General features: G+C 38.5%; 1 protein-coding gene across 1 annotated transcript in view; it reads left to right on the forward strand.

Annotated features, from left to right (window-relative positions):
* Positions 1 to 21,390, forward strand: part of PKD1L1 (polycystin 1 like 1, transient receptor potential channel interacting) — a 1,739,639-nt gene that overhangs the window by 354,990 nt on the left and 1,363,259 nt on the right. The window contains exon 6 of the mRNA XM_086964902.1: positions 16,336 to 16,634. Coding sequence (XP_086821028.1) covers positions 16,336 to 16,634 — 299 coding nt within the window. The remainder of the gene's footprint in view (positions 1 to 16,335; positions 16,635 to 21,390) is intronic.

Genomic DNA, 21,390 nt, shown 5'->3' on the forward strand with positions numbered 1-21,390 from the left:
TTTGCACACATGTCAACTCAGTCCCCCTTTTTCTTAACCAGTGTGCAAACGCAGCCCATTGTGCATTTTAATAGGTAATCTTACATTGACAGTAGTAGATATGAAAAAATGCTAAACATTTTTTCAGTTTTTTATAATTTAAATTTCATATTTCTAAATTAGCATCTGTGAAAGAGAAGAAAAAATTGTTATAATATATAATATATTTTTTACAACACAACCTAATTTTAACATTATATAAATTATTTTGTTTGCTTTTTTGCTGTTCTCAGAATATATGGAATTTCACTTCAAACAGTGATTTAAATGTTACTCATCAAATAACGGCGGGCAAAAAAAATAAAACTATCAATAAGATTGTTTAAAAAACCCCAAATCTGTGTGATTTTTTTTAATATACTGAGCTATTTCTAAACATTCCATAAAAGCCACATCTTCAATAACCTACCATATAATACAAATCACACATATATAAAATGGTTCCTTCTAAGAGAATTTTCTTACTTGAATATGAAAGAACTCAAATAATGAACAATTCTTTTTAATTTCCATACACTGTAAATGATGTTCTTTAAAAATATATGCTGTGAGAATGTGCAAGAAAAAGTTCTTAATTCAAATGTATACCTTTCCTCTAGGCCAAATGGTATTCCTGAAATCCTTTATACTGAAATTGTCCAATAGTATTTATATTAATACAATTTAACATATTCCGAATAGGCCGAATTATGTTCTTAAAACTTTGGCTTTAAAAATATTAGGTAGGAATTTGGTAATTTGTTAGGCAAACGTTGTTTAAAAACCAATTGAGCATCATTACAATATGTCTATCCTTTATTGCATTTTAAATAGACAGTGCAATGTCCAGAAGTTGTAGAAGGACCATCATGGAAAATAATTGCTACTGCTACAAAAGTTCTTCCTGATATTGATTGTTGACTTGCTACAGAATGTTAAATTAAAGTTTCCAATTTTCTTCCATTAGCTGTACAACGTTATATCATTAAAGTTATATATTGTCCGCATCTATATATAAATAATGTTGCTAACATTTCTGATTTGCATTGGCTACACTCCATGTTTTGATTTGCTGTTTTAACTAGTTTGTTGAAAGACACTGTTTTACATTTCGGTAATGTCAAATATATAAATCTTTCAGTATCTATGTTAGTGCTACATGTAAACATACCATTTTTAATTCATGTTCCCATTTATAACGAAGGCCAAAAAGATTTTCTATTTCTATTCCTTCATTTTCCAATACTGCAAGCATATACATTAGAATTTCCTGACCATCTTGTTGAATATTCTACGTAAATTGTGTAGAACCAGAACATATATCCAAAAGATTACAAATATCAGAAACACTTTGGATTTTCCTTTCATCAGTTCTCAATTTTTCATAAATACAATGCAACAAGGAACAAAATCTTTTTTCACGATTCTCCATAATTTGCTGTTGCAAACTGTCTAGAAATAAACATTGACCACTACATTAGCATAGCAGTTGATACCTGAACTATTTTCTAAATGATACCCAACAATTTCTTCAATAGTGTCTTTTTTGCTTGCACTCTCAACATAATCTTGATTTTTTTCCTTCTCTATAACTTCACTACAGATATTCTCATATCTTCTTTTTCGACCTACTACACACTTTTCAAATACAGGATAGTCACCTAAATTGGGAACATGCGCTCTTCTTAATCGATTATACTCTTTTACACAGTTTGCATCTGCACTAATCTTTCTCTCATCGAAATCAATCAAATACAATCCAGATAAAGTTCTGACTCGGGACAAATCAACATATGCCATACCCTCTTTAAACACTGTACTTCCAATGTTCACCAAAGCACTGCCTACACTTAAACCTTGAGATTTATGAATAGTCAGCGCATATGCCAGAGAAAGTGGAAACTGTTTTCTACGGACATATACATTTTTAACAAGGAAAAAACTAGCTGAACAATGATCAATTTGTTTTACTTCTTCAATTTGATCAAATGTGATTTTTAAAAATTCAATTCCATCTCTATTTTGATAATTAACAAAATCAACAACTTTAGCAATTGCTCAATTTAGTAAACCTTTTCTACACATCCAAATTATGCTGTAAAATTACCCGACAGTATACCCATACAATAGATTCTTTTCTAAACCAGCAGTTTTAGATATAGATTTTTCCAAAGAATCCAATTTTGTTTTCAATTTTTCCCTCAAAATAATAGTGATTCCTTCATGCTCTATTTTATCAATAGCTTCCAATTTTATGATTTGTTTATTTTCTAGCTTCAAAAGTTGTTCATTGAATATAGAACACTCACGCAGTGTTGGCATTTACGCAGGTTATAGATTTATTTTCTGCAATTTTCATATATATTTTTTCAGGAAATATATTTTCATTTGGAAACAAGTTTGTAAGTAGTCGACTTTGCAAAGCTTATTTGCCAAGTTCTGTCAGTACTCCATAATCAACATCATTTGCCTGTCGCATATTTGTAATGAGTTCTTTGTATTCAAAATATGACCAAATGTAAATGTTTCCAACACTTCCCAAAGATTTTATGGTGTATTCATGCAAAAGTCTTTTAAATACTGGTTGTCCTTTTACGGGAGTAAGTTACAGTAGATCTCCAAAACTATTACATGTTTTCCTCCAAATAAGACATCGCACTCTGTTTTAAGAATTTGCTGCATTCTTAAATCCACAAAAGCAAGCATTAAGTTTCAGACCATGCTTACCTCATCAATAATCAGACGTTTCATTTTCTTAAGCACTCTTGAAACTTCATAGCAAGCTTCTCCAGATAGTTTATTGTATTCCAATTTGTTTTCATGCTCTACAGATAGCAATAGTAAAAAATGTAATGAGATTCCTTTAATGTTGGGTGCTACCAACCCAGTTGGAGCAGTTACAACACAAGACAAATGTGAGTCAGTTGTTTTCTGTAGATAACTGGTCAATACTTTAATGAAGAAAGGTTTTCCTGTTCCAGCTTGAGCACTGACATGCATTCGGATAGGTTGAAATGATGTGCATGTGCATTCTTTCTTTTCAGGAAGAAATCCATAGTCAATCTGTTGTCTCACTTGCTGATATATTTATTTCTGTTAAACATTTACGTGTTCTTCCAAGTTTCCTAAGTCCATAATATCTTCTTGAGCTTGATGCATTGCTGTTCTAACTTCATTCATGGTGATTGCCGCTTCATTTTCAAGAATTGGTTGTCCTAGTGGATCTTGACTCAGTGGAGCAGAACTTTGACTGTCTTGAGAACTGTCTCTAGCAATCTCAGCTGCAATAGGAGCTTCTTGATCAATTTCATCGTTCAACATTTGGAGATACTTTGGGAAAACTGTTCTTTCTATGGTATCTTTGCAAGCATTGAAGGAATCTTCATAGCTCTGAAAATCTCCAAGTAATTCCAATTCTGTACGCCACGGTTTGAAGAGTTTCAAAAGTGCTAAATAGTAAGATTCCCTTTTATAAGAAGTATCACAACTCAGTTTTCTGTGATAAATCAAATTTCCTTTCCTTTGTTTTTATCAAACATCCTTCGGAACCAATCAATGCATATTTTCCTTCATTTATGTTTTCTGTAGTATTCTTTTTAAAAGTGTAGTATTGCAGTACTTCATAGAGACATATGTTCTCAAGATGATGACTTGGATAATATGTGTCCAACATGCTTGTTTTGACAATATCTGTACTTTCTGGATATTTTTCTGCTAAATATTCGATTTCTTATACAGATTTAAGTACTCGATTTCGCGTTGCAGCAAGACCTAGACTCACCCAAATGATTCTTCTAGATTTTGAGTATAAACTTGGAGATAACCGATCGGAGCATTCATACGCTCCAATTTCTTGATGGGATAACATCTTCAAACTGAAACTGTACAATTTTTTTACTAAGACTCTTCTTGTGAGAAATTTCTTCCCACATTTCTTTTTAACTCCGTCTTTTCTGATTCTGTTATATAAAATGTCACATATCTGGCAACAGCAATGGAATTATCCGCAACATACTGAATATCCATATTAGCATTCCACATTTAGAAAATAACTGGATTATAATCATTGATATATTTTGGTTCTTCACTTCTTCTCAAATTGTATGTATTTTTGGGAGATTTTCTAGCGATGGTATGTCTCATAGCTGACAAGAAACTGTTCACTCTTCCTTTGGATATTACAGGACGTGGAAATCCAAAACGACATTTGGTATAAAACTTTTCCTTAGACTTGTACTTTCGTCTACAGTATTTTCCACATTGATGACTTTGGAATCGTAAGACTTGTTGCCTTAAGGTGTTTTATTCTGTTCTTTTTGGTATAGCACATGTGGCATATTCTTCAATAAAAGACAAAACAATGTCATATGAATCAGTTTGGAATTTGGGTGCATCCTTAATCCACATCAGCATATGTATATGAGGAGCACCTCTAGCTTGATACTCTTTTCTCCGAAAGAAATCCACTACTTCTCCAAGAGGAGGATTCTTTTTATTGCAGATAAGACATAATAGCTTCAAACCGATGATTGAAATATCTGCATACACTAACAAGATCCAAAGAGCACAATTCTCCAGGTGTCTTGTATTCAAAAAAAATTTATATTCAAATTTGCCTCTCAAAGAAATTAAAGTAAATCATCCCAAGCGTATTCAGCACAGCTTATGGTAAGAAACCACATAGGAGTTCCTAAGTTCCTTAGCATACATTAAGTTCTCTATGGCGACTGTACCAATACTCTTTAGTAACACGCTGACATGCCATCAAATTAATCAGCTGAGATTCTAAATGATCGTCTCTCTGATGTACTTTATCCATAAATTCCTTTGCAGAAACATTTTGAAGATGTACTCCTGTTTTTAATATGTGGTTAACTGCATATGAAAGTCCAGACAAGTAACTATCAAACAAAAGATTAAATATATATGGGATACATTGTCGAAATCTTGGATCTTCTGCATACAATCTTGTTGTCCGATATTCAGATGCAGATATCTGCACTGATCGTTCATCATATCGTCCACCTTTTCCAGTTGGGTACAGCTGCAGAAAACAACGAGCTTCCAAACTTTTTTCCTAGACACTCATGGGGCTCCCCTTTGCTATTTTCATTTGGAATAATTCAATAGTATTCCCCATCACTTCTTTTGAATGAAGTGGATGTACACTGTAATGTCCATAGATTTCTTCACTTTTGGACATGTCCACTTTTTCAATTTGAACACTTGACGTTTCAGTATCATCTCCTGAAAGTATTTCATCCTCTACCACATACACTTTTTTGTAGTACTCATCTCTATAAGATATAATGTTGCCTTTTGCACTTTTCTAACATCCACTAACTCTTGCCAGATTTTCTTACTCTTAGTAGGATCACCATTAACTAAAATGACTAGTGGTTCTCTTTCTACATTCTCTACACCAATAGTTTCAATATTTTTCTTTAAATCTAGAGGTAAATATACAACTCATCCTTTTAATCCTCTCTGTAAATCAGTAGAAGGCAATTTCCCCTGTTTTAGGCTCCATACGAAGAATAGCCTGAAATGGGTGCACACATTGAATCAGAATAGACTCAAACGTATTTAAATCTATCAGTTCTGGAGGAATAGTTACCAACTCTAGATTATTATGGACAGCTCTAGCAGGCATTTTATTCTTGTCTAATTTGTTATAACAATATTTACAAATACGCTGATCAGAAACCAAATCAAAACAATTCTCTACCAACAAATGAGTTGCAAATTCCTTCCGCTTATCATTATTTCCTCTTTTACTCTTTAAATACAGATCTACTGTCCTAGTCTGATTTGTATAGTGAGTTTGCCGGAAACAAATACAAGAATAATTTGGCCTTTCCCCTGAAATCACCTTAAACTTTGTAATTTGTACTTCAACATTTTTGTAGTAGTATGTTGCACATTCTCATCAACATTTTATTCTATTAATGTGTTTGTTTCTGCACATTCTTGTTATAGTACAATCTTCTGACTAACTTCCGCGTTTGAGAATGATGTACTGCTAACATTCTGAAATGAAAAACGCTTTGACATACTTTCCTAGAAAGACAAGCCAGAGAATGACCTTGCAAACCAGTATTTTTTCTCACTCTGCAAGGATCTAGTCCTTGCAACATCTTAATCTTTTGTTTAATACTTTTTTTACTATACTGTCAAAAAATTGCGTAAAATATCAATAGATTCCTGTTGTATACTACAAATATTACTGCAATCCCAAGTATACACTGGGGCTTTCTGGATGTTTCCCTAGAAATACATCAGCTATCACTTCTTTTACATTTTTGGGAACCATCTTCTCTTTCTCAATTGGACAACCATTTCTAACCTCATAAGCTCGACCACTGGTATCAACTGCATGCAATAAATTATTGGTCTGAAAATAACTCTCTTCATTAAAGAGGCTCTGAAATTTAACTGTGTTTCCATTCACCCCAAAAAATATCACAAAAATTAGTTCTTTTAATTACTCTTTTCTTCTAACTCTTGGCCTTCATAAAATGAATTGGTTTATCTAGTGATCAAATTCTGTTTAAAACTAAAATGAATAATTTCCTTTTTAATTCAAAAGCCTTCACAATAATTTCTATTCCCTTCTTCTTTTTATAAAATAGTGTTCTTTTTTTCATTTCTTGACATTGTTCAACAAATTAAAAACACCTCTATTTTAAAACATTTTCTTTCAAAATTCTGCATACTGACTTTTCCTCCTTTTACCATACATTGTGTCTTTTGAATGTGATTTCCTTTTATGTACATTTATTTTCTTATTATACTTGTTTGTTGTTGAGGCTTTCTTTGTACTTTCCTCAATGTGCACACTGTTTGTAGGCTTTGAAAGTTTTTTGATACATTTTTTTGTTGTCTTTCCGGAAGACTTATTTTTTTCCCCACATGTTGTTTGTCATCAAATACTTGTTGTTGAATTTTCTTTAAAAAATAGTCCTTTTCCTGTTCTTTTCTGTTTTCTGTTTTTTTAGTCATGAGGAGTTTATTTTAATGATAAACAATATCTGTAAAAAATAAATATATATAAAATTATTTCAATAAATCTTTAAAATATACTTTTCTATTACTAAACAAACACATTGTATATTAAAACCATTTAAACATTTCCTTGCGTAATCATAATTAATTTACTGAAGCACACAGGTACTAATTAAATAATGATTACAAAGAATAAATTTTTTACAAATGCATACACTGTAAATGAGTACCTAGAGTAGTACTTGTTCATAGCAAAGTATACCATTGCTTGTGTGAATGCTAACTCATTCTCTAAGAGCATAGACAGTGACTGGGTTCACAAACTGCTACTAGTTGAGAGCCTAATAAATTTATAAGTGCTTAAGTTTCAGCAGAGAAAATATATAGTAGGAGTACAGAGTACACACAGATTCACAGTGTCTTTCAAAAAAATCATGACTATTTCCTGGACTAGTAGTTGACAGCAAGACAAGTTTATAAACAGTTATGTGTCAAGAGAAATTAAATAAACACATTTTTCCGTCAGGATGATTTAAGAACTGGACACAGACTCAAAGTGTGATTCTAGACAGGCAAGACTATTCCCTGGACTTTCGTAGAAGAGACTCAGTAGTCTGAAAGGGGTTGGGGGACTGCATGCATTGTGCTCATTTAACTGTTCCACTGCTTATCTGAATAATTGACTCATTCTCCAAGTGCATACACAGCGACTGAGTTCTCATAGTGCTAATACTTATCATCACAATACATTTATAAGCACGTATATGTCTGCAGAGAGATTAAATAAGTACATGCTTCTGTCGGGAAGACTCTAAAACTAGACACAGACTCACAATGTGATTGCAAACAGGCAAGACTATCCACTGGACTTTAGTAGGAGAGACTCAATAGTCTGGAAGGAGTTAGGTGACTACACACATTGTGCTCATTTGACTGTTCCACTGCTTCTCCAAATAACTAACTCATTTTCCAAGTGCATACTGCCTGTGGAATTGAAGGTGTGAAAGACAAGTGTGTAGGTGGTTAGAGGACTGCGTGCATGCAGATAGGGGTTTGTAGCAGTGTATGTGTTAAGGCCTGGGTCACTGCATGACTACTTGGATTCTGACTGAATGATTAGAGCACTGCAAGGAGAGTGCCTGGGTGAATTTATAAGTGTTTGGGTGTTGGCATCGTTTTTGGATTAGTATATGTGCTGGATAGCTGACTGGAGGAGTGCATGGGTAGTGACAGGGTGTTTACCAGACTGTATAGATACTGCCCGGGTAATTGAAGGTGTGAAAGACAAGTGTGTAGGTGTATAGAGGACTGCATGCATAGTAGACAAGGGTTTGCAGCAGTGCATGTGTTAAGGTCTGGGTCACTGCATGACTACTTGGATTCTGACTGAATGATTAGAGCACTGCAAGTAGAGTGCCTGGGTGAATTTATAAGGGTTTGGGTTTTGGCGCACACTGTTTGGATTAGTACATGGTGCTGGATGGATGACTGGAGGAATGCATGGGGAGTGACAGGGTGATTGCTGGAGTGTATGGGTACTGCCTGGCAAAATAAAGGTGTGAAAGACAAGTGTATAAGTGGTTAGAGGACTGCATACATAGTGGACAGGGGTTTGTAGCAGTGCATGCGTTAAGGCCTGGGTCACTGCATGAGTACTTGGGTACTGACTGAATGATTAGAATACTGCAAGGAGAGTGCCTGGATGAATTTATGTGTTTGGGTTTTGGCGCAGTGTTTAGATTAGTACATGGTGCTGGATGGCTAACTGAAGGATTTCATGTTGAGTGACTGGGTTCTAATACTACTAAAACTTGACAACAGAATAGATTTTTAAGCAGTTATGTGTCAGCAAAGAGATGTAGTAACCACATGCTTCTGTCAGAATTGTTGCACAAGTGGACACAGACTCACAGTGTGATTCTAGACAAGCAAGACTATTCCCTGGACTTTAGCAAAAGAGACTCACTAGTCTGGAAGGGGTTAGGTGACTGCATACATTCTACACATTTCACTACAGCACTGATAGCGTGAATGTCTAAATCTTTCTGCGAATGCATAGGCAGTGACTAAATTCTAATACTACTAATACTTGACAACAGGATAGGTTTTTTAAGCAGTTACGTGTCAGCACATGCTTCTGTCACAAAAGTTGCACAAGTGCACACAGACTCAGTGTGATTCTACACAAGCAAGAGTCCTCCCTGGACTTTAGCAGGAGAAACTCAGTAGTCTAATTAAAAACAAAGACACCTCACAAATTAACTCACTTTTCAAATTGATTTGTAGATTATGAAGTATATGAATCACACACCAGATAATCATATGCACACAATGTCTGTAGTGCAATGCTCTTAGCAAAACCAAAAAATGGCAAACTTTCCCTCTCATTCTGCACACATATACATGTAAATATCAAATCACATTGCTTGCCACATTAATTCAAAAGCTAACACACATTTCTATTGGTTACACATTTCAACCCTTTCCAATTAACATAACTTTGAACCCTACCCCCATTCTGCTTAATGCCTGTTACCATAGTAACAGTTCATGTAACACTCATGTTCAGCACACAATGTTGCAAATTCAAACCGCAAGTGTGCTTGACTTTTCAAAATGTCAGCTTATTCATCTAATGTTCCTTTCAAACAGTTTTTACTAACCGATAAGAAACATGCTTTTTAAACACAAACACATGCACTCTATTTTTCAGTGTATAATGTTCTCAATCAGCCAATTATTTCTCTTCTTCTTTTGAACTGCATCTTGTCTATCATTTTAGAAAAATCTTATTTCACAAACTGCCTTTTTCACTTGCACACATCTTTTGAGTGCATCCAGACCTCCCTTAAAAATGCTTAGAGTTTGGATTGTGGTACACAGCTATATTTTCTGTAGCAAAAGGTATACTGAAAACAGAGATATTGACCAAGACTTTGCTTTGCCAAATGTAGACATTAAATGGATTGGACAGAGAGGATTAAAGTTGCACCGATTGATGCCATTGGTTAAATCCTTTATGCATCTCCAACACCCTAACACCCTACCTCATAATTGTGCACTGTGGTGGCAATGACCTAGGCACTTTGACTGGGGTAGGTCTGGAAATGCCTATGAAGGACACCTTTGCAGAATTGATGTTACTTTTACCCCAAACTGTCTTTGTCTATTCTAACATATGTCAAATACAGAAATGGAACTGGTCCAATCAATTTTGTCCACAGATTGAGAAAACTAGGACACATGTCAATAAAGCTGTTTCTGCTTATCTCAGAGATTATAGGATGGGGTCCATTTACAACAACAATCTGCATTTTAATATGGATGGCATCTATAGGACAGAGGGTGTACATTTTAAAGATGAGGGTAACTCAGTCATTCTCAACAACTTTAAACTCTGCATAGGTAATTAGTTGTAGGTACCAAAATCTCCCAATAAATGCAGGGGCTCTTTTTAGAGCCACCCAAGATGTAAATATATAAGCTTGATCTATATTCAGTTTTTTTGTTTTTTTTGTTTGGAGTCACGCACCCAATGCGTTCACACCAGAGGGCCGCGATGGGAATCGCACACCTAATGCGTTCACACCAGGTGGCCGGTCTGAGAGTTGCGCACCCAATGTGTTCACACCAGGGGTCCGTCCAGTAAAAAAAATTAGCTCCTATCAATATTCTCCCCGGGGGACCCCATCCCACGGGACCTATATACAACGTTGGGGACTGTGGGTGGAGCCCTAATGCCCTCACGGTCCCGCCGGCTCCCTGCGCCCTTTGGGAGCTGGCATTGATTATCCATATGGGGAGCTGCTAACATGCAGCTCCCTGTGTGGAAAAACAATCTGGTTTGCATTTTGTAAGAGAGGGCAGGTTTTCCTGCTCTCTTTCAAAATCCAAACCAAGTTTTCTATGGCAGGGCAGGAGCCGTGAGGCTCCCACACTGCCATAGCAAACAGCAGTGTCCCGGGGATGGGCACCCCGAGAAACTGCAGGAGCTGGCCCTGGGGGGCGGTGGTCCCCAGGGCCATCATTGGCTCCAGGAGGGGTGCCGCGCGGCCCTCCTCCCACTTAATACAAAGCTTCGGGGGAGTAGTGGTCCCCGGGCCTGGGGGTCCATAACAGACCCCCTATTTTGAATATTTAGTGCCCCGGGGAGGTGGTTGTCCCCGAGGAGTGTAGGGGAGCTCAAGCCCCCTACACAGGTTACATTTACTTTTTTTCAAAAGCCCCGGGGGTGGCGGTCCCTGGGCTGCGGGGGGGCCGTGTGCCCCTGCAAATATTCATACTTTGCCCCAGGGGTGGCGGTCCCCAGGGCGTTGTGGGGGGATTGGGCCCCCTACACTTTTTTTCGCATGCCCCCGGGATCTGGCATACCCGGCGGGCATTAATTAAATGGAGCTCGGGAGCCCGCGTTTCATTTTCGCGGCTGGATCTGCGCACCCTGCGCGCATCACGGAGTTAAAAAAAAAGGCTTTTTTTAGCCCTAAAAGTCCTTGCAGGACCCCCTAAGCAGACCTACGGGGTCAGGGTGTTTCAAACCTGCCCCCTCGCCTTGTTTTCCACCTTCATTTTACTGCCTTCTTGTATCGCTTCTACTGAGGCACAAGATGGCTGTCAACAGTTCCTGGTTTAGAGTGTTAACAGCTAATTACAGTGCAGCTTGTGATCGGCAGGGTGCTTGGATCGTACTCTGCAGGGTGCGCGGATCCTAATCTGTAGGGTGCGCGGATCCTCCGCGGCCATAGATATCAAAACTTTTTTATTTTAAATGTTCTCAGCAACTACTGAACGAATTTACACCATTTAATAAAAAGGGATCTTTCTGAACCAAGGGCTACCTTTTTGCAAAATTTGGTGTCATCCCGTTCAGCAGTTCGGGCTGTAGCTGTGTCTAAAGTTTCCAATGGAAAATTGCATGGGGAAAACACGTTTTGGGACCCCTTTGTTCTCGTCCCCCGCTTGCCGAATCAGCCCAAAACTTTCAGGATAGGGTAGGAGCGGACCGGAACAGGCCATAAGTTTTGAAAATTTCACAAAGATTCATCAATCAGCGCCAAAGTAATAGGCAATAGAATGTTGCGAATTTTCTATGGAAAATACAGCTAGATTCATCAAGCATTTTTGCGGGCGCAAACAGTGCGAATCGCTGAATTCGGCCGTTTGCGCCCGCAAAAATGGCATTTGGAATTCATCAATGGGTCATGAACTCGCAATTTGAAAAATCGCAAAAAATTGCGATTTTTCAAATTGCGATCGCATTTAAGGAATCTCCATTTGAGATTCCTTAAATGCTATTCATGAACCATTAAAAAAATGCTATTTCGCTGTTTTTTGCCGCTATTTACCGCAAAGTCTGACTTCGTGGTAAATAGCGAAAACTGAGAAAAATGCACTTTTGTGCATTTTTCTCAGTTGTATGTTACACACACACACATGTCCATTGGACATGTGTGTGCGCAACATCAGTCTACATTTTCATTTCAGGGGTGCTACAGTGTGTCCTTTGGACACCCCTGGCACCCTTGAAATCCTATCCTTATTTGCGATTAGCAAATTGCTAATCGCAAATAAGGAATAACTCCCCATTCATTCATTCATTCATTCATTCATTCATTCATTCATTCATTCATTCATTCATTCATTCATTCATTCATTCATTCATTCATTCATTCATTCATTCATTCAATAAGGAATAACTCCCCATTCATTCCTATGGACCTTTAGGCCCATAGGAATGAATGGGGAGTTATTCCTTGTTTGCGATTAGCAATTTGCTAATCGCTAATAAGGAATGTGTAGGAATCGCAATTTATTTAGCGATTCCTACATGAATCCCGTTTTGCAAGTCCTTAATAGCAATTCCTTAATAATCGCTAATAAGGACTCGCAAAACAGAACAATGATGAATCTGGCTGATAGGTTCGAACTATAACTCCCTACTGGCGACTGCCAGTAGGTAATATATATATATATATGAACAGGAACTTCTCCACAAGAAATAAGCAGAGACCCACGGGGAAACCTTTGGAAGCATTTAATTTGTGAAAGTGGCGAATGCATTTCGGCTTGACTACAGCCTTCTTCAGCGCCCAAGCATCCAGGTGGTTTCGCCTCAAGCTGATGGTAAGTCCTGCCTCCTTAACTGCGATGTGACACAGCCCGCTCCGCCCCCTGATAGTAAATAGCCCACCAATGCAGAGTTCCCGGAATGAAAGGGAGACTACATGTCCCAGAGTTCACTGATGTGGATCCTGGAAAGTGGTGCGTGGGGGAGAAATCCAAACCAATTGGTAGTGCGGGGGAGCAGGAAACAGCATGTGTAACAAAAACCAAAGTTGTATTTTCCTGCTTGTTTGTCCAAATAAAAATGCCTCCTCCGGTCCCCTTTACCGCCTCAGCCACAGACGTCGAGAAAATATGCGAAGGGGGCGATTGTGATAGTGCACATAGCCCAGTCGTGCAGTAGATGACTGCACTACCTCCATTTTTCCTCCCAATGTCCACGGCGTGCTCCAGACCATCCAACAGCGTTGGAAAACGAAAAGAACTGCAGCAGTTCAAAGCCAGTGATGTCCGGAGCCCAAAGCAAGGCGGGGGTACTCTGTAGTGCGTCTCTGGCTGGCGCAGTGAAATATGAACAGGAACTTCTCCACAAGAAAGAAGCAGAGACCCACGGGGAAACCTTTGGAAGCATTTAATTTGTGAAAGTGGCGAATGCATTTCGGCTTGACTACAGCCTTTCCCTGTGTGGAAAAACAATCTGGTTTGCATTTTGTAAGAGAGGGCAGGTTTTCCTGCTCTCTTTCAAAATCCAAACCAAGTTTTCTATGGCAGGGCAGGAGCCGTGAGGCTCCCACACTGCCATAGCAAACAGCAGTGTCCCGGGGATGGGCACCCCGAGAAACTGCAGGAGCTGGCCCTGGGGGGCGGTGGTCCCCAGGGCCATCATTGGCTCCAGGAGGGGTGCCGCGCGGCCCTCCTCCCACTTAATACAAAGCTTCGGGGGAGTAGTGGTCCCCGGGCCTGGGGGTCCATAACAGACCCCCTATTTTGAATATTTAGTGCCCCGGGGAGGTGGTTGTCCCCGGGGAGTGTAGGGGAGCTCAAGCCCCCTACACAGGTTACATTTACTTTTTTTTAAAAGCCCCGGGGGTGGCGGTCCCTGGGCTGCGGGGGGGCCGTGTGCCCCCGCAAATATTCATACTTTGCCCCAGGGGTGGCGGTCCCCAGGGCGTTGTGGGGGGATTGGGCCCCCTACACTTTTTTCACATGCCCCCGGGATCTGGCCCACCCGGCGGGCATTAATTAAATGGAGCTTGGGAGCCCGCGTTTCATTTTCGCGGCTGGATCTGCGCACCCTGCGCGCATCACGGAGTTAAAAAAAAAGGCTTTTTTTAGCCCTAAAAGTCCTTGCAGGACCCCCTAAGCAGACCTACGGGGTCAGGGTGTTTCAAACCTGCCCCCTCTCCTTGTTTTCCACCTTCATTTTACTGCCTTCTTGTATCGCTTCTACTGAGGCACAAGATGGCTGTCAACAGTTCCTGGTTTAGAGTGTTAACAGCTAATTACAGTGCAGCTTGTGATCGGCAGGGTGCTTGGATCGTACTCTGCAGGGTGCGCGGATCCTAATCTGTAGGGTGCGCGGATCCTCCGCGGCCATAGATATCAAAACTTTTTTATTTTAAATGTTCTCAGCAACTACTGAACGAATTTACACCATTTAATAAAAAGGGATCTTTCTGAACCAAGGGCTACCTTTTTGCAAAATTTGGTGTCATTCCGTTCAGCAGTTCGGGCTGTAGCTGTGTCTAAAGTTTCCAATGGAAAATTGCATGGGGAAAACACGTTTTGGGACCCCTTTGTTCTCGTCCCCCGCTTGCCGAATCAGCCCAAAACTTTCAGGATAGGGTAGGAGCGGACCGGAACAGGCCATAAGTTTTGAAAATTTCACAAAGATTCATCAATCAGCGCCAAAGTAATAGGCAATAGAATGTTGCGAATTTTCTATGGAAAATACAGCTAGATTCATCAAGCATTTTTGCGGGCGCAAACAGTGCGAATCGCTGAATTCGGCCGTTTGCGCCCGCAAAAATGGCATTTGGAATTCATCAATGGGTCATGAACTCGCAATTAGAAAAATCACAAAAAATTGCGATTTTTCAAATTGCGATCGCATTTAAGGAATCTCCATTTGAGATTCCTTAAATGCTATTCATGAACCATTAAAAAAATGCTATTTCGCTGTTTTTTGCCGCTATTTACCGCAAAGTCTGACTTCGTGGTAAATAGCGAAAACTGAGAAAAATGCACTTTTGTGCATTTTTCTCAGTTGTATGTTACACACACACATGTCCATTGGACATGTGTGTGCGCAACATCAGTCTACATTTTCATTTCAGGGGTGCTACAGTGTGTCCTTTGGACACCCCTGGCACCCTTGAAATCCTATCCTTATTTGCGATTAGCAAATTGCTAATCGCAAATAAGGAATAACTCCCCATTCATTCATTCATTCATTCATTCATTCATTCATTCAATAAGGAATAACTCCCCATTCATTCCTATGGACCTTTAGGCCCATAGGAATGAATGGGGAGTTATTCCTTGTTTGCGATTAGCAATTTGCTAATCGCTAATAAGGAATGTGTAGGAATCGCAATTTATTTAGCGATTCCTACATGAATCCCGTTTTGCAAGTCCTTAATAGCAATTCCTTAATAATCGCTAATAAGGACTTGCAAAACAGAACAATGATGAATCTGGCTGATAGGTTCGAACTATAACTCCCTACTGGCGACTGCCAGTAGGTAATATATATATATATATATATATATATATATATATATATATATATATATATATATATATATATACACACACACACACACATACAAACATATGCTTATATATTTTGGTAAAATCAAAATGTCTTCTCTAAAGCCAGACCTAAAATGTGATTGCCTCATGTGCCAATTAAATAATAGACTAAAGCATGTAATCCTTTTATGTGCTGGTAGGAAATATTAACAGAAGACTGAAGACAAAAATTTGCAATGATCCATATCATTCAAATGGGTGAACTGTATTTTTTCCTGTGATATCTTAGTTGTGTATCTACATGGACTAGGTCAATACGGTGCCTTTATTTCTAGTTTGACTTCCTTGTGTGTAACCTAGGCAATAACGACTGAACGGTTCACGGGCTGTGAAACGTTCACATCATATATATCTTTGTACATTATGTGGGCGGTACATTGTTAAAGTATCAGAATTGGACCATTTAAATACCTTGTATTGTCTTTTCTCATTCCACAGTGGTGCATCTGGCTAACCTTATTTCTAAGGAAGAACTTCTGCAGAGTATCAAAGTACTGACTCCTGCGCCTGGCTTCTTAGAAGTGAAAGTGGAACAAACAGAAGAACAGACGCCTTCTTGCCTTCCCTTTGAGACCGAGGCGACTGTCTCCTTTGAGCGGGTTTTCCTGGGTACTGAATATTCGTTCATCGCCTCTATGCCCTTGGGATGTCAGCTCGACTATTACTGGTTCTTCTCAGATGATAATTGCACGTACAAAACTCAGAGCCTGCTGTCGAGTGGCCTCTTCAGCTCCATGGTGAGGAAAGTGATATTTACATCCCCATAGAGTAGCTCGACATCTTCAGTGCTACGTATTTACAATTTCTAGAAACAGACAAAGTGCAAGATGAAGCTTTGTGTAAAAACAAGTTGTTAGCAATTGCTAATATTGATGTACCATAATTGTATATGCGTTCTTGCTAAAGATTCTTTATGTGGAGATGTGGGAGCTGAACTTGAATAATCAAGTGAACCCCAATATTTTCGCACACCCCACGTTTCACCTAGGCAGCTTGGGGCATTCACTCCGGTTGTTTTAGAGGCTAAAGGCAGCACAGTCTTTTCTTGACCCTATGACATTAGCTGAGTAGCACAAAATAAAATTGAATAATGACTGGGACAACTTGATAATTAAGTTCTAAATCAATAATAATTTTGGAAGATTTGCTAAAGGAAATCTCAGTCGTTACAAAAAATATAATAAGAAATGTCATAAAGAATTAGATGCAGAAATACAAAAATCGCCACCCGAAATATTATTCTTAGTAATACGCTATTTCCTAGGTTAAAGCATCATACTCCTAAAGAGTTCAGACAGAACTCTATGTAAGGAAAATCCCAATAAAATTGGACAGAGTTTTAGAAGTAAAATGAGTAGTCCCTCCGATTCCCAAAACCATGTTTTTTTATACACATTTAATACATATGAAATTAGCAAAACTGTAGATTCAGCATAGCACAATCATCATATTTAGCTCACTTTGGGCAATCGGAATGAACAGCGTCACAAACATTACCTATTAGCACTAACCCATTTTTTAAGGTAATGGTAAATCTCCTGTCGCTTCACTCCTCAGCAGCAGTCTGGGAGATGAGGAAATACAATATGATTTTTTTTTTTTAAACCCCTATGCAAAATAATGCTTTTGCAAAATAAAGCCTTTTGCAGGTCGAAATCGGAAATTTAAGCTGAGGTCCTTCAAATTGATACATGGTGAACACAAAGTAAGTTTCATTCACAATGCACACTTTTTAGCCCATGGGACAATTGACATCCCACCTGCCATGCTTCCAGAAACTGTGAGGAGAGAAAGTTTGCAGTGAGTCGCTCATTTGATGGATGAAATGATCAGGTGCAAAGTAAATGAGAGAGCAGAAAACAGCATTAATTTCTAACAACATTGTGTCTCACTCGTAAATATGCAATCAAATGACTATGGTTCAGTCTGTAAAGCATCGAACTTGCAGTGATGGTATGTAAATGAAATATTAACATGCAAACTATGACATATTAAAGTAAGTCTAATTCCAAAACACACCCCAAAACACATACACCCAAATATTAATACAAAAGTAATCCCTTATACAATAACACAGGAGAACTGATACATTTAAAAAAAAATCATTCTAAATCCCAAAAAGAAATTTAAACACATAATTAGGTGAAGCACAACGATGACTGATATGAACTATACAGAGTAATAGGTTGACATTGTTTAAGCAAAAGACAAGGGATTATTTTATCTGACATAAATTAAATCTATTTCCGCAGTCCATATTACATAAGTAAAGGTTGACGTTTCGCCCAAATGTAAACTTGGATCAGGGCCCTCATCAGAGCAAAATTATAACCTAAACAAGAAAGGGAAAGAAAAGAAAATCTTTAAATTGACATTATCACTTGTAAATGTGACATAAGAAAATTAGGTTTAGGCACACTTCCGAACTATATTTCTCTATTGTCTGAAGTGCTAAATTGCCCGTTTACCTATTATGACTGCATGCAACCTAAAAATGAGAGCTATGCAGAAATAATTTTAACATAAATTTGCACATTTGTAAAGCTTCGACAGAGGATGGAAATAATCTGTGAGCTATTTTGCATATGAACATTGTACATATTTAGATGAACTTTAACTTTGTATTAAACCAATTGATTATGCGTTGGACTACTGTTCATCTACATTTCACTCTTGTTATATATAGCATACATAATGCTGACATATTTTCTATTTATTCTGAGGACAAACATGTAGACAGTTCACACAGTGCCGTAATTCTTTTGCTATATTACTTAATGTAGAGTGTATGCTTGTGATGTTATCTCGAGTTGCTAGGTTTGTATACATTTTATCCTTAAATACCTGATTCTCCATCTTAGGTTTTTGCGTGATCTCATGACATAACCTAACTGAAGGGGTGCAGTTTGCTATTAATTTGTATTTTAGGCAAATCCAGAGTTGATTTTGGTTTCTCAAATGAGTCCTTTTCATTTGAAAGTATTAGAAGCAGGCATGGTGTTTGAGTGATAAACTCTGTTGTGCACAAATTCCTGATTTCATTATATAGTTTGAAGTAAAATGCGGTTTATTTTAATGCTTAATCTAGTATTAATGCTAGGGTATCGTCAATTCCATTGCAAAATGATGGGCATCTTGTGGTTTCTCTCAGAATGAGAATGTTGCTGTTCTGGGCTGCAGCCCTGTTGCCTTTGTTAAAGAGGCTCCATCCATAGGGGGTGTTTGTTTGAATCCATAGACAGGGCACTCCTCATGTGGAGGGGCTCAGACTCTGTGGCTACAAGTAGTTAAGCCTGTCTTTGTTTACTACAAGAGAGATAGAGAGAGGTGCACCTGCAGATTAAGGCCCTTTTTGTGGTCCTAATGCAAGGCATTGCTTGTTCTGACAAGGCAGCAAACATGCACAACCTGCGTTTTAAAATAATTAATTTTGCAATTTCTACGTGCTACCCAATTTAAGGCTTACCTGCTTTATCCAATGCTAAGTCATTTAGATTCACCCTCAACACTGAACTCTCCCTGAAGAAACCAATTGCCAAGAAAATCAAGGTAGCATGATACCAGCTTTCCAACTAAAGAAAGTAAGTGTTCCTCCCAGAAAGTGATTTCAGAACTGCCATTCAAGCAAGCCATCTCACTCTTACACTTGGAGGGTATGATCTTCCTTGCTGCCTTCCAGACTCCCAACTACATACATACCAAAGGGGACTGAGGTGACACCGAAGCCAGTATTGACTGAATGACTGAACTTCATGTGCACATACAAGTGCAAGAAAGTTAATTCAAAAGATGAATCGTATTTTCATCTGTTTTTAAATAAACAATAGGTTATAAGACACTCAAGGTTAGAGTGGTATGTCACTTTATTTCAGTGTTTTCCAGGTAACATATGTGTGCGAGTCAACCTGGTCTAAACAATAGGAAATAAATAATAGTGAAGATGAAGGCAGGGGCATTAAGGAATGTGCGCTAAGGTTTTTATAAGCTACCACACACATATAATCGCAGAATGGAATGGTTACTTCCACGGTGGGACGAATACGCGATTCAATACCAGAATAGCAGCCACTCCCAATTCATCCTTTGTGCAACCTTGAGGAAGAACCTGAAATTGGATGGTCTGTAAATCACTGCAAAGAGAATAAATCTCTATTGAACAAGGAGCATGTCAAAGAAATCAGGAAGGATAATGGGGATTAGCGCAAAGCATTATAGTGCATATTGTTAGAGTACACATGATGCCAATGGAAGAGCAGTAATTGAAGCTTAATTTGTAAAAGAATACGTGCTAGAGCCCAAGGCATTTCTCAGAAGCCCACGGCTCTTAAATATTGGCGATGCCGAAAAGAAGGGCTGTAAAGTCTTTATTCCACCTCGTGCCTCTTTTATTCACCACCATAACTCTGTCTATTTAATTCTGTCTATTTAAGTTTCTTTTCATCTCTGCTTTCATCACAGTTTTTTTTCCTTTTTTCTCATCGGCCTTTCTTCCTTTAATGCTTTTCTTTTGTTCTGGGACAAAATCTGACGGTGGAACAGTCCACAAAAGGTAGTGTTGGTCGGCCCCTCCTGCAACTACCTGCTCAAATTATTGGCACGCAATAAAGGCAAGACTAAAAAATATTGGAAAATAACGCTCTCACTAGAGGTTCGGAGTCAAATCGGCTCCTAAATGGGAGCAAATAGTATAACTCTTTCAAGATAGACAAAGCTAGGAGTCCTGGAGAAATCTATGCAAAAACTGCACAGGGAGAGCATAGGAGTTGAGGCTGGGTACCAAATTACTAGCGAGGAAAACGCATTACACTCCTTGTAGTGCCAGGCAGCATTTTTACTGGAGTGTCAGCTAATTTTCCTTATTTGCCTGTACTCACCTGGAAGAGGAAGAACTCTCAAATGTCTTACCTACCTGTAGCTTCGCCATCGTAGAACGATGCATGACATTCTACAGTCGAGAGCAAAAGTGCTGCTTTTGTGAGGCACTGATTGTCCCCATTGTGGGCAAATTGTGTCAGCAGCATTCCCATGCAACTTCTTTGTGAACCTATAGGTGGGATCGTTTAGGTTTCAACCAATATGTAGCAGTGGAAAGGATCTACCAGAATTGTAAATGAAAAGATGTATATAATTATATAGGAGAATTTCTCCTGAGTCTTCTAGCTGTGTGCCAGTAATTTGCATTTGGAATAAATGGCGACAAGGTAATTACTAGCTTGGAACCCACTTTTATATTCTATTGTGGTACGATATGCTTTCTGTGCCCCCAACCCTTCGTACCAGCTGAAGCCATAATTTACCTTAGTCTGCTGCATTACAGTATGACTGCACTGGGTAGCATGGTTTTTGAGTGTGCTTGTGGGTTGGAGGAATTAGGGCTGCAGTTGTTGTATGTTACAGAACTGCATGTTCCCAGGCATATCTCTTTCCCTTGTTCCCTCAACTAAAGCCTACAACTTGCTAGCACATTTCGTGTGCATCTTTGAGCTGATTATG

Source organism: Lissotriton vulgaris, chromosome 4_1 (genome assembly GCF_964263255.1).
Source record: "Lissotriton vulgaris chromosome 4_1, aLisVul1.2, whole genome shotgun sequence".
Taxonomy (NCBI): Eukaryota; Metazoa; Chordata; class Amphibia; order Caudata; family Salamandridae; genus Lissotriton; species Lissotriton vulgaris.